Here is an 18,494-nt window from a genome sequence, read left to right on the forward strand (position 1 = left end):
CAATACACTAAAGCCTATGCAGAACACAGCTGGGAAATTAGGGCTTCACCCAACCTCCCCCAAGAGTCTCCAGAGAGCACTCCACAGGAGACTTGGTGACAGCTGGAGGGGGTCCACAGAAGCCAAAAGCAACCCAGGTGCAATCCAAGTGGCCACAGCAGGAAGCAGAGCCAGAGCAACCATCAGTCTACTCTTTATTGTATGCTGCAGTTGACAGTCTGCAATCCAAACAACACGTGAACAGGAAGGGTGTGGGAGACCGTGCTGCCAGGCAGGAGCCTGGGCACTGCATGGAGTCTGTTCCCTGGGCATGGAAGCCCATGAGGTCGGTCCTTTGTGGCCACAGTAGGCACCCTGTCTGCCTCCTCAGGTCCTAGCACAGAGTCCTGCCAGGTGGAGGGACACACAGAAGCCTGGCTAGAAGCTCAGGAGTGGCACCCAGAAGTCAGGCTGCTCAAGCTCCTCAAAGCAAGCAGGCAGGAAGCCCAGGAGCATGTCCAAGGGGGCAGGGAAGGGGTGTGCAAACCATCCTGGAGGCCGCTGGGTGCCCCTCACATGTTGGTGCTCATCCGGGACTGGCTGTTGGCCGGAGTCAGCTCCCCCTGGCTCCCTTCTCTGGGAGGGGACTGCAGTGAACAGGAGAGAGCTCAGCCAGGGGATGCACAGGTGCTGCCCGCTCCCTGATGCCCCCAGCTGCTCACCTTGACATGGATCTGGTTGCGCAGCACAGCTGCCCTCAGGATCATGGCCTTGGCGCGTCGCTGGAACTCCTTCCCCATCAGCAAAGACTTCTCAAAGGTGGTACTGCGCTGATCCACATCCCGAGCATACAGGATCTGTGCAGGGACAGGTTCAGCGGGGCCCAATAGGGGCCCAACAGGCACCCTCGGCCCCACAGCCCCATAGCCACCTTGCTATGCGAGTCGATGCGGGCGTTAATGAGTCCTTCCAGAATGAGCTGTGTGAGCTCATCCTCCAGTGCTGCCACTGTGGTGTTGAAGGCTGCGGCCATCTTGTGCATGTCAGCTGACACATAAGGGCTGAAGTACTGTGGGGCAGAGAGAGCACCAGCTGCCTGCCACTCTGGGGCACATCCATCCCCACCAGCCTCTGCCTGCCCTACGCCTACCTGGATGAGCGCACGATTGCGGATCTGGGTGTACAGAGTTCTGACGTGGGGAGCGAGGTACATATCCAAAAGCAGGTTGTCCTACAGAGGAAAGCTGGTTAGGGACCTTGCTGGACAGAATCTAGCCAGCAGGGCCAGGACCTCGCCCCTCACCTTCATTTCATCCAGCATCTTCAGGCATGAAGCGTATTTGGACTCATAGAATTTAAAGATGATGTCTCGGACCTGTGGCTCCAGCTCCAGGAATAACTTGAAGGAGCTACAGATGTCAGAGTGCTCAGCCCCACACCTCCACCTGCCCTCTCTACCCAGAGGGCTGGAAGGGCTCCACTCCCCAGGCACAAGGCTGAAGGGCCCCACACCCTACCCACCTGCTGGAGATGACATTGCGCTGCAGTTCCTGCCGGTCAAATGTGGCCAAAGCGCACAGACCTCCATAGATGGCCACATTGCTGGGGGAAAGTAGCTGAGGGGCAAAAAGGGAGATGGGTTCACTGATGACCTGGCCCATCACCTCCTCAAGAGAACACCTAGGACCCCGTTCAGGGGAGACCAACGATATGACCTGGACGCCCTCACCTCGGGGAAGTCGCAGTGATCGAATGAGGCCAACAGGAAGCACTTGGCAGCCTGCTTGTATTTGCGTGCAGCCAGCTCGGCCAAGCCTAGAGAAGGGGCAGTGAGGGAAAGGGTGGTGGCATTAGGCTGCCTGGAGCTGCCACGAGGGCCTGGCCCTCAGTGGTGCCCCCCAACCTAGAGACAGTCCTAACTGGGAAGCAGAAGTAACTCCACACTCCAGATATGCCTCCTCAAGCCAGGTGCCCAGGGCCTTGAACTGCTGCTGCTGCCTGCATCAGACACCCAGGCTCAGAGACACCAGCTGGGCTGCCAAAAGCAACACAGTGGCTTGTCCCAGGCACATGCTGGCAGGTGTCGCCTTGGTGTGTGGATTTGGGACACGTGAATTCAACAGTGCCCTGCAGCCTTCCAGTAACTTCCAGCTGTGAGACAGGGCCATTCCTGCCCCAAGGGTGAGGACTCAGGCCTGGGCAACCTCTGGGTGGTGAGAGCCTCACCTGCAGCACACTTGAGCTTGGTGAGGATGCCTTGGGTCTGGCTGTCCCGCTCTCCACGCTGCTGCAAGGGAAAGCCACGTGCATAAGAGGGCTGCGGCCCTCCCCTCCTCACCTGGGGAGCCCGGGGCCCAGGCCCCAGCCCCAGCCTCAGCCTGAGAGGGGGATGAAAACAAAAGGGACGGGCTCCCACAGCAGGGTCTCCAAGGAGGTGGGCCCTACCTCAGCAATCTCTGGGGTAGACTCAGCCTTGCTGACATAGCTCAGCACATGAGACCAATTCTGCAAGTAGACACTGACCTGGAGAACAAGGGACAGGGCTACACTGAGCTTGGGTTGCCACCTCCTGGCTACCCAGTGCTGCCCCCTGCCTGCCACAGGCCCACCTTGATGACGTTGAGGCACATATTGATGACATGCTTGGCACTCGTACAGTAGTCTCGGGCGCGGGAGTAACACTTGAGGGCATTGCTGAGGTCCCCACAGTCAAGGTAGTGGTCACCCAGATCATCGTGGCCGCGCCTGTAGACCTGGCTGTGAGTGGACACAGCAGGGGGCCAGCTGGGCCCAGACACCCCCTTCCCTAGGCAGGCCAGCACCTGATGCTCTCCTTGATGGAGTTGCCCTTGTAGTTCTTCAGGTCTGTGTCCAACTTCTCTAGCTTCAGCAAGGCCTTCTTCCGAGTGGCCTCCACCCAGGCTGTGTCCAGAGGTGGGGGCTCCACACCACTCTCAGGGATGGCATCGGGGGCATTCTGCAGCTCCCTGAGGGAGGACCTGGCCATCAGGACGCCGACGGTCACAGGGGCCAATGAGGTGGGCGGATGTTGCCAGCCACAGACAAGCCCTCAAGAGGCTCGTTCCCAACCCCAGCTAAAGGGCCACCTGTACCAGGAGCACAGGGACAACTGCTGACCCAGGAGCCCTCAGCTGAGAGGGGAGACCTGGCCAGGGGAGTGGCTTCCAGGAGAGGACTAGCTCCATGGGCTCCCCTGGAACATGCAGGCAGGTACAGCTCCTTCAGCCTGGAGAGGTAACACAGTGGCTTGTCCCAATCACATGCTGGCAGGGGTCACCTTGGTGTGTGGATTTGGGACACATGCATTCAACAATGCCATCCAACAATGAGCAGGGCCTGCGCAGCCTGCACCTGCACTGCTTACCACGTGCGGGAGTGCTGCTGTGTCACTGCACAGCTAGGGCACTGGGCGTGGCAGGAGCACAGGAGGGCCCCACCCACCCAGGCCAGTCCCAACCAGGGGGCACACCACATCCAGCCCCGGACATTTCCCACCACAAACGCCTTTTTAACCAAGGCCCTGGCCTTACCTGGTGGCCTCCGAGAGCTTCCGATGTATCTCCTCATACATATCCACATTGAAGGTCCTCTGCACGAAGGAAAGGGCCATCTTCAGGGCTTCCACCCGCAGTGGGGGGCAGTGGTCAGCAATGAACTGCAGCCGTTCAATGCGCATCAGCCCACTGTAGCTGGCTGCATACTGCTCCAGATCCTAGCACAGGAGTGAGAAGAAAGTAAACAGAGGGTCGGACAGTGCATATAAGGCAAGGTCCCATATCCCAAGCCCAGGGACAGCAGACAGAGAAGTCTGACTGCCCACAACAGGCACTGGACCTGGTGGTGCTGAGACCACTGGGTGGGTGGAGACCCCATGGTAGGGTTCTGCACCTCATGGCACTCATTAGTACTGGACTGGACTGAGCAGCCAACGGCATTTAACAGGTTGAGTCTCAATGGAAATGAGACTCAACAGTCAGGGTGAGAAGTGGGTACAGGATGTCAGGCTAGGCTGAGAACCCAACATAAATGAGTGACGGAAAGCTGAAGAGTCCCAGTTCAGAGAAAGACCAGAAGTCACAGAAAAGCATCAGTCTGCCTAGAGAGCAGACTGCAGTGGGACTCTGGCCTGGACACCCCGCAGGACTGCGATGGCCTCTCCCCGGCTGGGCTCTGTACCAGGGTGGGGTTCTCCACCACGTAGTTGACATCAGGCGCATTCTGGGGATCCTCCTGGGGGTCCACATCAATCTGCATGGGCTCCACAGCCCCCTGTAACATAGGTCAGGCATCTTAGGCACCTTCAGCTCTCAGGTCCTTGAAGACATAGTGCACCACTCCCCGACCAGTGCTGCCCTCCCCAGCCCCTGCTAGACGGAGCTCAAAAGAAGCCCCCTGGCTGGCTGGCTGCCCAGGTTTGAGGGGGAAAGCAGACATCAGGTGGGCTTGTGTTCCCAGCCACCGCCTTCACCCCAGAGGCAGGAGGACCCCCAGAGGCTCTGTCCTGAACAGCCACACGGAGGTGAGGGCCACGTCACGGGGAGGGAGAAAGGGATTATCGGGTGGCGCAGGGCCCGCGGGGAGGGCAGGGCCTGGCGGGCACCTCGGAGAGCAGCGTGCAGGCCGACAGGCTGACGCTCAGGCTGCAGTCCCCGGCCGTGCCAGGCCGCAGGTCGGAGGCCGACGAGGAGGCCGAGCTGGGCGCAGGGCTGCCCGGCATCGCGACCTGACCGCTGCCCGTTCGGCCGCCGGCCGAGGAGCGTTGGCGCAGGGCGGAGGAGGGGCCGGGTCGAGCGCAGCCCGCGCGGCCAGTCCACGTTGCGCGCGGAGCCTCAGCCCGGCAGCCTCCCGCCCTCCTCGTCCTCCCTGCCGCCGCTCCATCGTCCTCGAGGCCTCCCGCCCTCCTTCCCGGGGCCTCCTTGTCCTCCCCGTGGCTCCGGGGCCTCCTCGTCCTCCCCAGGACCTCCCGTCCTGCCCGCGGCCTCCCGCCTTCCTCGCGGCCGTAAGCCTGGAGGGCGCGGGTGCGGCCTCGGCTCATCACCTGCAGGTTAAACACCTGAACCGGCAGCGGCATCTTCCACCACCCCGCCGCGGCGCGCCGTCCACTTCCGGGGCGACGCGGCTGCGGCTTCCGGGTCGCAGGGCGGGGCTGGGCGCGGGCCACTCTTAAAGGGGCCGTGGGCCGCGCAAGCCGGTCCCCGGCGCCGGGGTTGCGGCGGCCGCATGAGCCGCGCGCGGGGCGTGCTGTGCCGGGCCTGCCTCGCGCTGGCCGCGGCCCTGGCCGCGCTGCTGCTGCTGCCGCTGCCGCTGCCGCTGCCGCTGTCACACGCGCCCGCCCCGGCCCCGGGCCCCGGCCCGACCCGCGCCGCTCCCCCCCTGCGGCCCGACGACGTCTTCATCGCGGTCAAGACCACCCGGAAGAACCACGGGCCGCGCCTGCGGCTGCTGCTGCGCACCTGGATCTCGCGGGCCCGCCGGCAGGTGCGCGCCCCGCCGCGCCCTCGGCTCGCCGCCGCACCTGCGCGCCCGCCTGCGCGGGCCCCGGGCGCGGGCGCCTCACGGCTCCTTTCTCCCGCAGACGTTCATCTTCACCGACGGAGACGACCCCGAGCTCCAGCTGCTGGGAGGTGAGAGCGCCCTGCGTCGGTGCTGCCTCGCGTCGCCGGGTGTCACGCGTCCCTCGACAGGGTCCAGCCCTAGCCGCCCCGTGGCAGGAGCTGAGGCACTGGCCAGGTCACACGCCAGCAGAGGGAACAGCCAGGACGCCCACCCTCCGGCCAGCGCCCGGGGCCCCGTGTTGCCCGCCAGGTTCTGTTCCCCCGCCACTGCCACTGCCACTGCTAGGTTTCCCGGGGCCCCTGGCCAGTGCTACGTCCTCTGCCCGGCAGGGAACGTCCCTTTCAGGTCTGGTCAGGGCTGCCCCTCCGCGAGCCGTTTTCGCGGCTGGACTCCCAAGGGCCGGTTATGTGTTCAGTCCCAGCTGAGCGCGGCTGAGCTCGGGCTGCATCTGGACGTGGGCCGGGCGGCCGGGCACCGCGCTCTGGCCTCGACCTCAGGGCTAGGCTGGGCGTCCACCCTCCACTTCCCCTCTGCCAACTCAGCAGGCGGCCGCGTCGTCAACACCAACTGCTCTGCGCTGCGAACCCGCCAGGCGCTCTGCTGCAAGATGTCCGTGGAGTATGACAAGTTCATCGAGTCAGGTCGCAAGTAGGTGGTGGTGCCCCCCGCCCCGCCCCCAGGGAACCCAGGGTGAATGGTGGGGGCCCTCTCAGCCACCACTGCCCTCCCTGCAGGTGGTTCTGCCACGTGGATGATGACAACTACGTGAACCCCGAGGGCTTGCTGCATTTGCTGTCCGCCTTCTCTCCCAGCCAGGATGTCTACCTGGGGAGGCCCAGCCTGGACCACCCCATCGAGGCCACTGAGAGGGTTCCTGGAGGTGGCACTGTACGTGATGGGGCAGATGGCCTGAGGATGGCGCTTGGGGTCAGGGCTGAGGAGCTCTCTCCTGGGCGGTCTGACCAGAGCTTCCTGTCTCCAGGTGACCACAGGCAAGTTCTGGTTTGCCACTGGTGGGGCCGGGTTTTGCCTGAGCAGGGGCCTTGCTCTCAAGATGAGCCCGTGGGCCAGGTGAGTAGGGGCCCAGCTGCTGGTGCTGGGAGGCAGCGGGATCGGGGTGAGGGCTGAAGCAGCTGACCAGCCTTCCCCACAGCTTGGGCAGCTTCATGAGCACTGCTGAGCGGGTGCGGCTGCCGGACGACTGCACAGTGGGCTATATTGTGGAGGGGCTGCTGGGTGCTCGCCTGCTGCACAGCCCCCTCTTCCACTCCCACCTGGAGAACCTGCAGAGGCTGCCTCCTGAGGCCGTGCTCCAGCAGGTAGGCCCTGGCTCCTGGCGCCTCAGAGGGCGCTCCTGCCCCAGGCTGCCCCAGGCTGCCCCACCCTCCTCCATCACCCTGGCTGGCCATCCCATCACCCAGGTCTCTCCCAGCTGAGCAGGAGTACAGGGCTCAGCCTTGGGACTTCTGTGTGGTCAGGGGGGACCCTGGCCAGGTCATTTTGCTACTGGGCACAAGGTCATCAGGCAGAGTCCCTGTGCATCTTCCCCGGGGTAGGGGTACAGGAGAAAGGGCTGGCCCTCATGTCTGCTTCCTGTTCTCCCAGGTCACCCTAAGCTACGGGGGTCCCGAGAACCCACACAACGTGGTCAACGTGGCTGGAGGCTTCAGTCTGCAGCAAGACCCCACACGGTGAGCAGGTGGGGGGCTTTGGGCCCCCGGGGCTCGTGTTGGCCCACAGTCTTGACTTCGCTTTCTTCCTTCGCAGGTTTAAGTCTGTGCACTGTCTGCTGTACCCAGACACGGACTGGTGTCCCATGCAGAGGAGGGGTGACCTCAACTCTCGGTGACTGAGGACTCCTGGTGGCTGCCCCCAGGTGGGCCTGGTTGGCTTCCTCTTGCCACCAGTACAGGTGCTTTTCCTGTAGGCCTTGGTCACCCTCCCCACACAGACAGCTCGGTAGGGCCTGGGGCCAGCGTCAGGGTGTGTTCTCCGTAAAGCTGCACTTGCAGCCAAGAGCCTCCAGGGCTGGCCTCCCCTGGGGCCCTCAGGATGCCCTTCCTCGGTCTGCTGGACACTCAGGTCTTCCACACGGAGCTCTGTCTTTCCTGCCCCGGCCAGGGTTCCTAACGCAGCCGCAGTCGGGGAGCCGGGGAACTGCCCCTTCCCTGCGTCACGAGTGCAGCAAGTTCCGTCGCGCTCATTTGGGTTCCTATTTCAGTGGACACCCGCAGGTGGCAGTCGGCCCTGCAGTCCTCCCCGAGCCACCCTCCTGCCCAGCTCGGCTCCCTTCTCAGGCCTGGCCCCGGGTGCTCTAGCTGCCCTCTCAGCGAGTCTCAAGCAACTGCCTGGTGTGCGTATGCACAGGTGTGCACTCCCATGTGCGGGTGGCTGAGAATGGGTGGCCCCCGGTGGGCATGTGTGGACGTGTGCAGAGGTGCACACTTGCTAGCCATGGGTCAGCTTCGGGTTCTTACGTGGGGTGAAAGCATGTGCCCCGTGCTGGGGGGCCTGCCTTATATTTAGAACAACATCCCTTTCCCACCGACAACCTGCGACCCGCCCCGGACCTGGGCCATGACGCCACAGCTCAGGCAGCTGTGGGATCTGATGTGGGGGACCCTGGGCTCCTAGCTGTGTTGCCAAGCCAGGGTGCTGGCCCATGTGTTGCATTAAATACTTTTTCCATTCGGGATATTTACACCTTGCCATGGGTTCCTGGGACCCAGCCCCTGTGCGTTGGAGCAGCTGTGTGAAAGGCAGGGAGCCACACCATGTGGCCAGGTCAGAGTCAGGGAGCAGAGCAAGGCACACCCCAGGACATCTAGCTCAAGGGTTACCAGCCTCAGGAGCCAGGAGCAATGGCATACACCAGTAATCCCAGCGGCTCAGGAGGCTGAGGCAGGAGGATGGTGAATTCAAAGCCAGCCTCAGCAACTTAGTGAGGGCTTCAGCAACTCCACAAGACCCTGTTACTAAATAAAATATATTTCTAAGGGGGAGGGAGGGGCTACTGGGGGTGTGGCTCAGTGGTTAAGTGCCCCTGGGTTCAATCCCCAATACCAAAAGAAAAAAAATTACCAGCAAGCCTGAGAGGAGATCAGTAAGTTCTGAAGTGGCCGGGACAGCGGTTCCACAAGAGGGCAGCCCCTGTGTCCCACGTCCATCTGCTTTGGCTGCTGGAGTGGAGGGGGAGGGGGAGCCGGCACTTGCTCCCCCTCACATGAGGATCTCCACCCGCAGCCTCCCCACGTTCTTGGGCTAGGGACGTGCTCAGGCCACCAGAACAGCGACTCCCAGGTGTGGGCCACTGTCCCGCACACATGGACTCCCTGCATCTTTATAGCCAGGTGTTCTCCACTGTGAGTTCAGCTAGAGCCGAAGGCCTGTGGCCCAGCCAGTTCAGGCTGCCGTGACCTGCAGCAGCGTGCAGCTGCTGGCGGGGAGGGGACCTGTCCATGGAGGGCTCCCTGGAGGTGGGGCTCTGCAGGTCTGACCTGGGCTGGAGCCAAGAGGTGTGTGACTGCTGAGCTACCAGCCCTTTCTACTTTTTAGCTCAGGATGGGGTTTTGCTAAGTTGCTTAGGGCCTCCTTAAGTTGATGAGGCTGGCCTCGAACTCTTGAACACCCTGCCTCAGCCTCAGCCACCACACCTGGCTTCTCTCTTTTTCTGATCCACGTTGAGGCTGCTCCTGAGGTCTTGTAGCCTCTCTTCTGAGTGATTAGGCCCACCAGAGTTGTGGTCAGACTTTTCTAACTGGTAATTTTGTACTTTAATCCAAAAAGTTGTTCCCAGGCCAAGCCAGTCCTGAAACTCACAATTTGGGAGAAGAATGCCCACCCCAGACTCGGGCCCTTCCATGTGGATCGCTCAGACTGCAGAGCGACCACTGCTGGGAAGGGTGGAAGAGCCCGGAGGTGACCCACAGCTCAGGAGCCACACAGCATGAGAGGCCAGGGCCCAGACATGGTGACACCCTAGGCAGCCACCTCACAAGTCACACGGGCTGGGGTGTCTGGCAGGTTACAGGAAGTGGCCATGCCTTGTCAGTGCCTCCCCACCTGTCCAGCCTGGAGTGGTAAGCCCCAAGACCCTGCAGCCCCTCGCACCTTGCCAGCTCTTGCCAGGGAGGCCCAGGAGAGGAGCGGCCAGGCCAGACCTCCCTCTCCAGAGCAGCCCACGGCCCAGAAGTCCCTGCGTGGCCCCAGCAGAGCAGTCGGCAGCTCCCGTGCCCTCCAAAGGGAGCTGTGTCCCCCCGGGTAGCTGCTGCACCTGCCTTCCAGAGAGAAGGAGACCACCAGGGTGTGCAGCTTAGCCCACCTCTGAAAGAGGAAGTGGGTGAAACACTTGCTCTCTTTGGTTTCTTGTATTTCACAAACTGCCTACAGTGGACATGTAGTAGACATATAGAAAAAGTAGAAAAAAAGTGAAACGTTATTGACTAACATTAAAAATTGTTGGGCTGGGGACGTAGCTCAGTAGCAGCTGGTGCATGAGTCCCTGGGCTCCAGCACCTGTGTACTTGGTCATTTTCTGGACAAGCCTCTACTAAGCTTCAGTACCCCCATGTGACTGCCCACCAGGCACCTGAGGACCAGTGCCCATAGGTTGGACCTGGCCAGCAAGCTGGGGAGGGGTCCAGGGCCGGATGGGAAGAACTGATGCAAACAGTTGGCGCCCACTATTTGCAGATTACTTGCAAATTCACCCCTCGCTAAATTTTATGTGTAACCCCAAACCAATATTTGCTTAGAAGAGATTATTCACAGATGCACAGATTGGGGGCAGTTTGAGTGGCCGCCTTGGCAATTTAGGGAGCTCTGTCTCAAAAATGAGAAAAGGGCTGGGTTCAATCCCAGCACTGCAAAAGTAAAACTCAGTGGCTGATGGACCACTTGCCAGCTAAGGCCAGGCTCAGGGACCTGCCCTCTGGCCCTGCTCTGATGCGGGGACACAGGTGCTCTAGTGCAGTCCTGCTTAGGCCGCTGGACCTGCTGGAGCCACAACTCTGGCACCCAGAGGTGGCCAGCCTCAGACAAGTCACTTAAAACATTTTACTTTCTCTCAAAAAACAGACTCTGCAGAAGGCATCGCCCCTAAGCTGCAGGAGAGGTCTGTTTCCTGGCAGCCACAGCTGAGCATTAGTTTATTCCATGGTTGCACAACTTTGTGTGTGTGATGAAAACCATCGAATTATACATAAGGGACTGCCCAAAGCCTCCCGAGATGGGCTGGTTGAGAGGCCCAAGCAGTACTGGGCACCGGGGATCTGTCCAAAGCATGCTTGGGGGCAACTTGGTGCTGCAGCTCATCCTGGGGACATCAGCAGAGGGGTCCTCCACCTGTGTCTGCAGCCAGGGGCCCAGGGTGGAGTTCAGAGCCCGGCGTCATGTCAGAACCTTGTTTATCAGGTCGGGGAAGGTCCAAGCCTGGCTGGTCACACAAGATCAAGGTGCAGTGTGATTTCTAGCCAAGATACAGAAAGGAAGGTGGTGGTGGGGAGGCCTTTGGTGTTACCCAAGAAGTCGGTGGGGGTGGGGATACACCTGTATTCCCAGTGCCTCCAGAGGGGGGCAGGAGGACCACACCGTGTAGGCCAGCCTGGGCAACTTGGGGAACCTTATCACAGATGTCAAAAGGGCTGGGATGTGGAGCTCTCCTGGGCTAACCCCAGGACGGGGGCGGGGAGTGAGTCGAGATCAAGTGTAAGATTGGAAGAGCACAGTGTTTGAGCCCATAGTTTTATTATTTATTTTTGGTGCTATGGATGGAACCCAGGACCTTGCACATACTAGACAAGTTCTCTACCACTGAACCACATCCCCAGCCTTTATGATTCCATTTTATTAACAAACGTTTCCACAAAGAGATCTCCAGGACCAGATGGTCCGATTTACTAGACATTCCAGGGAAGGCTACTATCAATATGAGACTCAGCAAATAGAGGACCTTTCCCAACTCCTACCCCAAGGCCAGCAGGACCTGCTTCCGGCTCAGACAAATACATTATGAAAACACTGACGCCAAAATGTGCATGGGTCCTTACCAGCCGGGGGGACGCTGAGGTCACGAGGGTGTGTTCCGGGGGTGGGGGCCTCCACTGCACTCGGTGTGCTACGGGGCAGGAATGGGGAGAGTGGCTGGTGCCCAGAAACCAGGGACGATCCTGGGCAGAGCAGCGTGCACACTGCTGGATCATTGCCAATAAATCTACCCAGTGAGAGAAGAAGCCTTTTGCATAGAAAGTGCTGGGAAACCGACATCCATGTGGCAAAAATGAACCTTGACCCTTCTATTAGGCCCGACAATCGCTGTGGCCCAGGTGATCCGCAGATTCAGGGCCATCCTGGTCAAACGCCATGACTTTCTTCTCAGAAATAGAATCTTAGAACTTATTTGTAATCTCAATCTCAAGGGGCCCAAACAGTCCTGGGGGAAAAAGACTCCTTTGTTCCTGATTCACAGCCAGCCGACCAACTGGGTCCTGGACCCTGAGAAGACCAGGGCACAGACAGCAGCCTGCGGCGCAAGGTCAGGGCCAGGTCACTCTACGGGGAAAGGACAGGTTTCTCAACAAATGGTGTTGTGGAAACTGGATTCCTACTCGTCACATACCAGAACTGAAACACGAAAGACCAAGGTCCAAGCCAGAGCCAGGGCACCCAGGGTAGGGTGGGGCGCAGCTCAGCAGTAGTGTGTGCCTAGCCAGGGCCCACAGCCCTGGGCTCCTTGCCCGCTTCGCGCACACACAGACTTTGTGTACCAAAGAATGGCATCAAAAGTAAAAGGGCCACCCAAAGAGACTATGGAGGTGTTTACGGCCACTGTACGGTAGGGGTCGCTGTCAGGAAGAGAGAACCCCTGAGGCCCAGCCAAGAAGCAGCCTGATTGACAAAGCAGGCACAGGCCTGGAGAGACCTCTCCAAAGGGGCACAGTGGCCAGCTAGAGAGGGGACACTCAGCAGCTGTAGCCGCCAGGTGCGTCCCCCTCACTGGGATGACTGTGCCAGGCTGCAGGGAGAATCGGGGACCTCAGAGGCCTGGCGCACAGTTGGTACGGATGTTAAATGAGCCCAGCACAGGGACACACCTGTCATCCCAGGGGCTCCCGGGGCCGAGGCAGGAGGTTGGAGAATGAGATGAAAAGGGCTGAGAGCGGCTCAGAGGCAGAGCCCAGGGTTCAGTCCCCAGTTCAAAAAAGGTGAGAAGAAAGGAAAGCAGGGCCACTGCTGTAGGGGACAGTCTGGCAGCTCTCCACGTGACCCAGCAGCTCCGATTGAAAATATATACCCCCCAAACTGAAATCAGGGTCCCGAGGGGGGGTGCTTGTACTCCATGCACACAGCAATGCCGTCTACAACAGCCGGCACAGAAGCAGCCCAAGTGTCCATCCACCAATGAATGGACAGGCCATCCACATTATGGAATAGTATTCAGCTCTACAAAGGAAGTTCATCATGGTGGCACACCTGTAGTCCCAGCTAGGGAGGCTGAGACAGGAGGATCACTTGAGCCCAGGGTCTGGAGACCAGCCTGGGCAACAGAGAGAGACCTGTCTAGAACAGGAAGGAAGGTGGGAAGACAGGGAGGAAGGAAAGGAAAGGTTACGGAGAATGACATTCCTACCAGACAACCCTGGCGGGAACGTGGAGAGAGCGTGGCTTGGGAGGGGGAAGAAAATCAGCCAGACCTGAACCTCCCCAGGAGTAAGTCCTTCCCAGTAACGTGGCCCAGGGGAGGCAGGCCTCCTCCCCCCAGGCTCACCCAGCTGCTTCCCAGCCCCAGTGGGTCCTGGAGGAGGGAGGCCGCTGCGCCAGGCCCCAGGCTTGACCTTCTCCCCTTGCAATCAGTGCTGCGTGGAGGCCCAGTGTGAGGACTTCCAGAGGAAGAAGGAGAGCGCTGGGCGGGACTTGGGGTCTCACCCCAGGGTCTCAGCGGCTCCCTTCCCCTGACATTTTAACCTGCACAACCAGGTCCCTCAATGTCCCATTGGCGTGTCCGCAGTCTGCAGTCTGGAAGGATTCGTTCGCCCTCAGTGTGAACTATAAAACCCAGGCTCCTTCTGGAACCTGGGGCCATTTTTGTACCCAGAAATGAGCCCTCCAGTGCCCGACCGACTCCACGCGGAATAGGGACCCTGCTGATCCCCTGAGGTCTGCGCCTGCCCGGTCATTTGTACCTTCATCCTGGAGCTGAAACGCGGGGTTAGTTTTGCTTACAGAAAAGGAAGGAAGGAGGGGAGGGAGGAGCGCTCTGGCGTGTGTCCTGCATCAGGGAAGGGCAAGGAGGGGACGGCCCCTGAGGGGCTGAGAAGACACACAGAGGCAGTCCTCCCCGGAAGGTGGGTGAGGGCTGGGGGTGGCAGCGGCCTGACCTGGCGACACCAGAGCTGGCTCTGATCCCCAACAGTGCACAATGAAGTCGCTCAAGAACTGCAGAGGCAACAGAGGGAACGCTCACCCCGCACCCCGGCACCCCAACACCCCGCACCCCGGCATCTGCCACCCTGCACCCAGGCACCCCGCACCTAGGCACCCCGCACCCAGGCACCCCGCACCCCGGCACCCCAACACCCTGCACCCCGGCACCCTGCACCCAGGCACCCCGCACCCCGGCATCCGGCACCCTGCACCCAGGCACCCAGCGCACACTTACACAGATGAGCTGGGAAGGGGTCTGCTCTGTGGCTGGTCGGCTGGTTTTCAAGACAGGATTTTCCTAAATTGCTGAGACTAGTCTGTGACTCATGCCCTCCGGCCTTGTCTCCAGGGTGCTGGGATGACGGATGTGCGTCCCTGCCAGGCTGCATACTATGTGCATCTTACTGCAATAAAACAGTCTGGGAATAGGTACCCAGATTAGGAAGAAGAAGGACTATCTCTATTTGCAATGATTTGATTTCATATATAGAAAATACTAAATCACCACAGAATTACAGCTGATAAAAGAATTAAGAAAACAGCATCTGGAACTGTGGGTAGATCAGTGGTAGAGCACTCTCCTGACACACTGGAGGCCCTGGGTTCATCCCCAGGACCAAAAAAAGAATTCAGCAAAGTTGTGGAATGCAAGATCAACATGCAATAGTGATGAACAATCCAAAACCGGAATCAATTTTATTTTGAATTTAAAAGAACCGATTACATAGGAATGAACTGAACAAGCAGACAGACGACTAATACACTGAGAACTACAAAATGTCCCTGAAAGAAGTCAACACATGGGAAGGTGTCCTCTGCTCCTGGTCAGGACGGCAGAGGGCCTGGAGCGGCTGCTGCATGTCCAGGCTGAGGCGTTGGCAGCCGGAGGGCCTCCCAGCTGGACACCGGCCACCCAGCTGGAGCAGTGTCTGTGCACAGGGCTCAGCTGAGGGGGACAGGGCCTGGCTGTTTGGGGCTTGTTGCACTCTGCTCTGGGGAGGGGACAGCAGCTGTCCAGGACCAGCCCCAGTAGGAGGCACTGGCTGTGGAGTGCCCTGGGGTCTGAGAGGACCAAGGTGCTGCTGGCCCTGGTGGGTTGTGGGAGAGGGAGCAGGGTCTCTGCCCTTCCCAGGGACGCAGGCTGGAGGGAAAGGCCAGTCCTCTCCCGGGGACTGAGGAGCTGGGGTGGGAGTCTCCTCACACCCAGGACCTGCCCACAGGCTGGGTCTCTCCCCCCACCCTGAGGGCACGGGCCTCAGTTTCCCCAAGTAGAGGGCACAGGGGTTGGTAGCCCGACAGCCTCCCTTCTCCCCACCCTGCCCCCAGGGCCGATCCCAGGAGAGACGGGGCTGGCCTTTCCCACAGTATCTCTTTACACCCTCTCTAGCCCGGCCCTGCCCACTCAGAAGAGCTTAGCCTCTTGGCCCGGTGACCAGCCTCTGGGCGCCCATACTCACTCGTGAGTCCTGTTATGATCCCATTATGTAACAGGGGTGGGTTGGCCTTCCCCCCCAGCAAAGCCGCGGTGTCCCAGGGCAGAGGACCAGGGGATCCTGCCACCCATGCGCCCTCCCAGCATTGCCCTGAAGCTTCAGCCCAGGCTGCCAGCAGGGCTGCCTCCTGGCGGGCAGACACCCCAAAGCAGGGTCAGGGGACTCCCAGCTGCTGGTGGGTGCAGGAGGTTAGGGTGCCTGGAGAAGGACGAGAGAGGCCTCGGCCTCCAATCTGACCTCATGCCTAGGCTCTCGGCCAGCCCAGCCCTGGGCACAGCACTGAGCCCTCGAACCCCCAGGCTCGGGCCTCCCTCGGCTCCAAGGGCCACCGACCTCCCAGGCACCCTCCCTACACATGCCACTGAGGCTCAGAAGACAGGACTGGAACCGAGGGGCCTGTCCCATCCACCCATGCTGGGGACAGCAGGTCCTAGTGGTTTCTGGTCACACAGGACTGTCCCAAGAGCAAAGGACAGGATGGCCACTGGAGCCAGGCACTATGGCACACACCTGTGATCCCAGCAGCTCAGGAGGCTGAGGCAGGAGGATTTCGAGTTCAAAGCCAGCCTCAGCAATTCATCGAGGCGCTTAGCAACTCAGTGAGATCTGTCTCTAAATAAAATACAAAATAGGGTGGGGACCTGGCTCAGTGGTCTGGTGCCCCTGGGTTTAATCCTTGGTGCCCCCCAAAAAAACCAGTTTGGACTGGATGCTCTTTTGAACCCCTCATTGTCCAGAAGAAACAAAGCAAGGCCTTGGGGTGCCCCAGCTTTCCTTGGGAGCAGGGTCTTCCCAGCCCTCATACTGCTACCTTCGGAGGCTCCAGATGAGGCCGGCCAGGAGCCTGGGAGCCACCAGAGGCCGGGGCAGCAGGAGCCATCTCCGACACCCTCTCTGCGGCTGGCTGCCTGCAGAGGACTCCCTGAACCAGCCGGCCATGGGAGCCTGCGGTCACCTGCTGGGGAGACTGTCCTGCAGGAAGCCAGCCCAGGACAGGGTCATGGCCAAGCCTGTGGGACCCTCACGAAGACCAGCATCTAGGGTGGAGCTGCTGACCCCACCTCTGTGGGCCAAGTGCCTGTGGACGTGTGTGCTCACACGTGTCCGAGTGTGCCTATGTGCACATACACATGGATTCACGTGAGTGCCCGTGTGCTTTCTTGGAACATGGGTACCCGCGTGTGCCTGGGGCCTGCCGGTCCTGTGTGCGCGTGGGGATGTTCACCCTCGGGCCCGGGTGCCAGAGTTTCTGTGTGTACACACACGCTCCCGAGTGCACGTCCCTGTGTCCCTGGGCCTGCGTCCCCCAGGAGCCCAGTGCACGTGCTCACAGTGTGTGCATGCACCAAGGGCCACAGGGACACGGTGACTGGGGCAGCTGTCCCCTCCTGGGGTCCCCTTGAGCTGGCGCTCAGCGGGGCCTGCTCCAGAAAGCCCCTGCTCCCCAGCCCTGGGCTGTGGCTCCCATGATGAAGGGGAGAGGGCCGCCCGACTCGGTGCCTGAGTGAGAACAGCAGCTCCCTCCGATCGCGGGAGCTGCCGGACTCCCAGGTCCCCGTGACCTGAGCTCCTTTGCAGGCCGATGGTGGTCCTCAGGACACGGGTGGACTTGGGTCATACAGGCCCAGCTGGTCCACAGAGAACCTTTGTGGGTCCAAGGGCTCTGTCCAGGGCGCCACATGCTCTTTAAGCCCCCGGGGTCCCCGGAGAGAACTTGCTAAGCCCTGAACACTACAGCATTCCCCGTTCTCCTCCCCCAGGGACGGGGACGCAGACGCCCTGAACCGCGTGCCTGCGCCCGGGCAGCCGCAGCCCACTGCTCACCCACACCCAGCTCTCACCACACTGTGCTGCGGCCAGCGGCAGCAGGGGCCCCTAGAAGACTGGCCCAGACGGCGGAGAAAGGGCACCGGGCTTTCTGATGGTCATCCTGAGCCGCCCTGCACCTGCTCCTGCTGAACCGGAGACGCTAAGAACACTCCAACTTCACACCAAATCAAAGCTCGCAGTACTGCACGCACAAGAGAGCTGACCAGCGACTGTCGCGAGCAGCCGGGCCACGGGGCTGGTCTGAGGGCAGAAGGTTTCACAGCACCGACGTCACAAAGCCGCGTGTCTCGGGGACTTAGAGCTGGCAGGGACCAGGCAAGCACCACACAAGGGTAGACAGCAGGTTAGGATCCACGCGGTGTGCGTCTCCAGGTCGGAGCAGACAAGAGTCCCACATCAGAGTGGATGAGGGGCAGCGGGACTTGCGGGCGGGTGTTGTCTGGCCAAGGAGAGCCGGGCTGGGGCGAGCTCTGCGCACGGAGGACCCCAAGCAAGTGATCCCAACTTCAGATCACGGCCAAACAAGATCCTAGTATTTTACAGTAAAACGGAATGAGCTTCCCATAGCTTTGTGACAAGATGGCTCCAATCTTCAGATGGATCAGGCTGGGTCCACCACCCGCTCCCCAGCACCCCAGCACCTGAGCACCCTGTCCGGGGGCAGCCAGGGCCTCTGCAGCCACAGAGAGGTGGATTTGGGCTCTTTCCCTGGGGGTCACTGGTGTCATCCTCCACCCGTGCCTCTGCCCATGCGTCCACTCACTCACAGACGAGTCCCAGAGCAGTGATGGACAGGACCTGCCCTCCAGGGTCAGCCTCATGCAAGGCAGGGGACATGGGTGACCCTTGATCCTGGAAGACATGACGGGGGCGCGCAGAGGGTCCAAACATTGGACAAACTGACCCTCCACTGAGCCCAGAGGCCAAGAAGGCAGGGGACACGGGAGACCAGCAGCAAGTGCCCAGGGAGACCGGAGCCTGGAGCCACCGGCTGGGCCCAGGCTTGAGGAGCCTGGTGGTGTCTGTCCTGAGCAGGTTCAGGCCACACAGACCTGGGGAGGCCAGTGAGGGTGGAGGCCCAGAGGTCACCAAATGACTGGTCCTGGGACGCCGGCAGAGGGAAACCCGGGGGCCAAGAGGAGGAAGGGCCTGGGGCAGGGACTTGGCTGAGCGGCCAGGCAGTGACGGGTGGGG

At 60.8% G+C, this 18,494-nt stretch overlaps 2 protein-coding genes across 18 annotated transcripts; one reads left to right on the top strand and one right to left on the bottom strand.

Moving 5' to 3' along the window:
- Nucleotides 1–177: 177 nt before the first annotated feature.
- Nucleotides 178–5,999, bottom strand: Gps1 (G protein pathway suppressor 1). 9 transcript variants are annotated; one of them, XM_076870949.2, is made up of 14 exons: nt 5,454–5,999; nt 4,177–4,269; nt 3,531–3,712; nt 2,802–2,978; nt 2,589–2,724; nt 2,425–2,502; nt 2,206–2,266; nt 1,709–1,794; nt 1,501–1,595; nt 1,283–1,388; nt 1,130–1,210; nt 911–1,048; nt 702–836; nt 178–626 (listed from the first exon to the last, which is right to left on the bottom strand). In XM_076870949.2, exons 2-14 carry the CDS (start codon nt 4,252–4,254, stop codon nt 552–554), a joined length of 1,428 nt encoding a protein of 475 aa, XP_076727064.1. In that variant the 5' UTR covers nt 4,255–4,269; nt 5,454–5,999; the 3' UTR covers nt 178–551. The 9 variants fall into 9 exon arrangements, with proteins under 9 accessions (XP_076727064.1, XP_076727063.1, XP_076727062.1 ...); XM_076870948.2 differs by lacking the exon at nt 5,454–5,999 and adding an exon at nt 5,039–5,129 and having other exon boundaries at nt 2,206–2,263; nt 2,802–2,966; XM_076870947.2 differs by lacking the exon at nt 5,454–5,999 and adding an exon at nt 5,039–5,129 and having other exon boundaries at nt 2,802–2,966.
- Rfng (RFNG O-fucosylpeptide 3-beta-N-acetylglucosaminyltransferase) lies at nt 5,197–17,865 on the top strand. Of its 9 annotated transcripts, none has more exons than XR_013092710.2 (8): nt 5,197–5,478; nt 5,576–5,624; nt 6,099–6,204; nt 6,291–6,548; nt 6,710–6,875; nt 7,162–7,247; nt 7,324–7,468; nt 17,231–17,865. XR_013092710.2 is itself a non-coding variant. In XM_076870958.2 (8 exons), the coding sequence occupies exons 1-7, from the start codon at nt 5,221–5,223 to the stop codon at nt 7,403–7,405; spliced, it is 1,005 nt and encodes a 334-aa protein (XP_076727073.1). In that variant the 5' UTR covers nt 5,197–5,220; the 3' UTR covers nt 7,406–7,432; nt 7,678–8,253. The 9 variants fall into 9 exon arrangements, 7 of the variants coding, with proteins under 7 accessions (XP_076727073.1, XP_076727072.1, XP_076727075.1 ...); XR_013092709.2 differs by lacking the exon at nt 17,231–17,865 and adding an exon at nt 7,778–8,253; XM_076870958.2 differs by lacking the exon at nt 17,231–17,865 and adding an exon at nt 7,678–8,253 and having other exon boundaries at nt 7,324–7,432.
- The last annotated feature ends 629 nt before the right edge of the window (nt 17,866–18,494 follow it).

This window comes from Callospermophilus lateralis, chromosome 11 (genome assembly GCF_048772815.1).
Source record: "Callospermophilus lateralis isolate mCalLat2 chromosome 11, mCalLat2.hap1, whole genome shotgun sequence".
Taxonomy (NCBI): domain Eukaryota; kingdom Metazoa; phylum Chordata; class Mammalia; order Rodentia; family Sciuridae; genus Callospermophilus; species Callospermophilus lateralis.

Bases quoted from the DNA above. Each gene is read 5' to 3' on its own strand.
- Gps1 (XM_076870950.2), bottom strand. From the start codon at position 4,717: ATGCCGGGCAGCCCTGCGCCCAGCTCGGCCTCCTCGTCGGCCTCCGAC. The intron at 4,270-4,600 runs GTGCCCGCCAGG...CCTATGTTACAG, and splicing joins CCTGCACGCTGCTCTCCGAG to GGGGCTGTGGAGCCCATGCA. The intron at 1,389-1,500 runs GTGGGTAGGGTG...TGACATCTGTAG, and splicing joins CGCAATGTCATCTCCAGCAG to CTCCTTCAAGTTATTCCTGG.
- Rfng (XM_076870956.2), top strand. From the start codon at position 5,221: ATGAGCCGCGCGCGGGGCGTGCTGTGCCGGGCCTGCCTCGCGCTGGCC. The intron at 6,549-6,709 runs GCAAGTTCTGGT...CCTTCCCCACAG, and splicing joins CTGTCTCCAGGTGACCACAG to CTTGGGCAGCTTCATGAGCA. The intron at 6,876-7,161 runs GTAGGCCCTGGC...CTGTTCTCCCAG, and splicing joins CTGAGGCCGTGCTCCAGCAG to GTCACCCTAAGCTACGGGGG.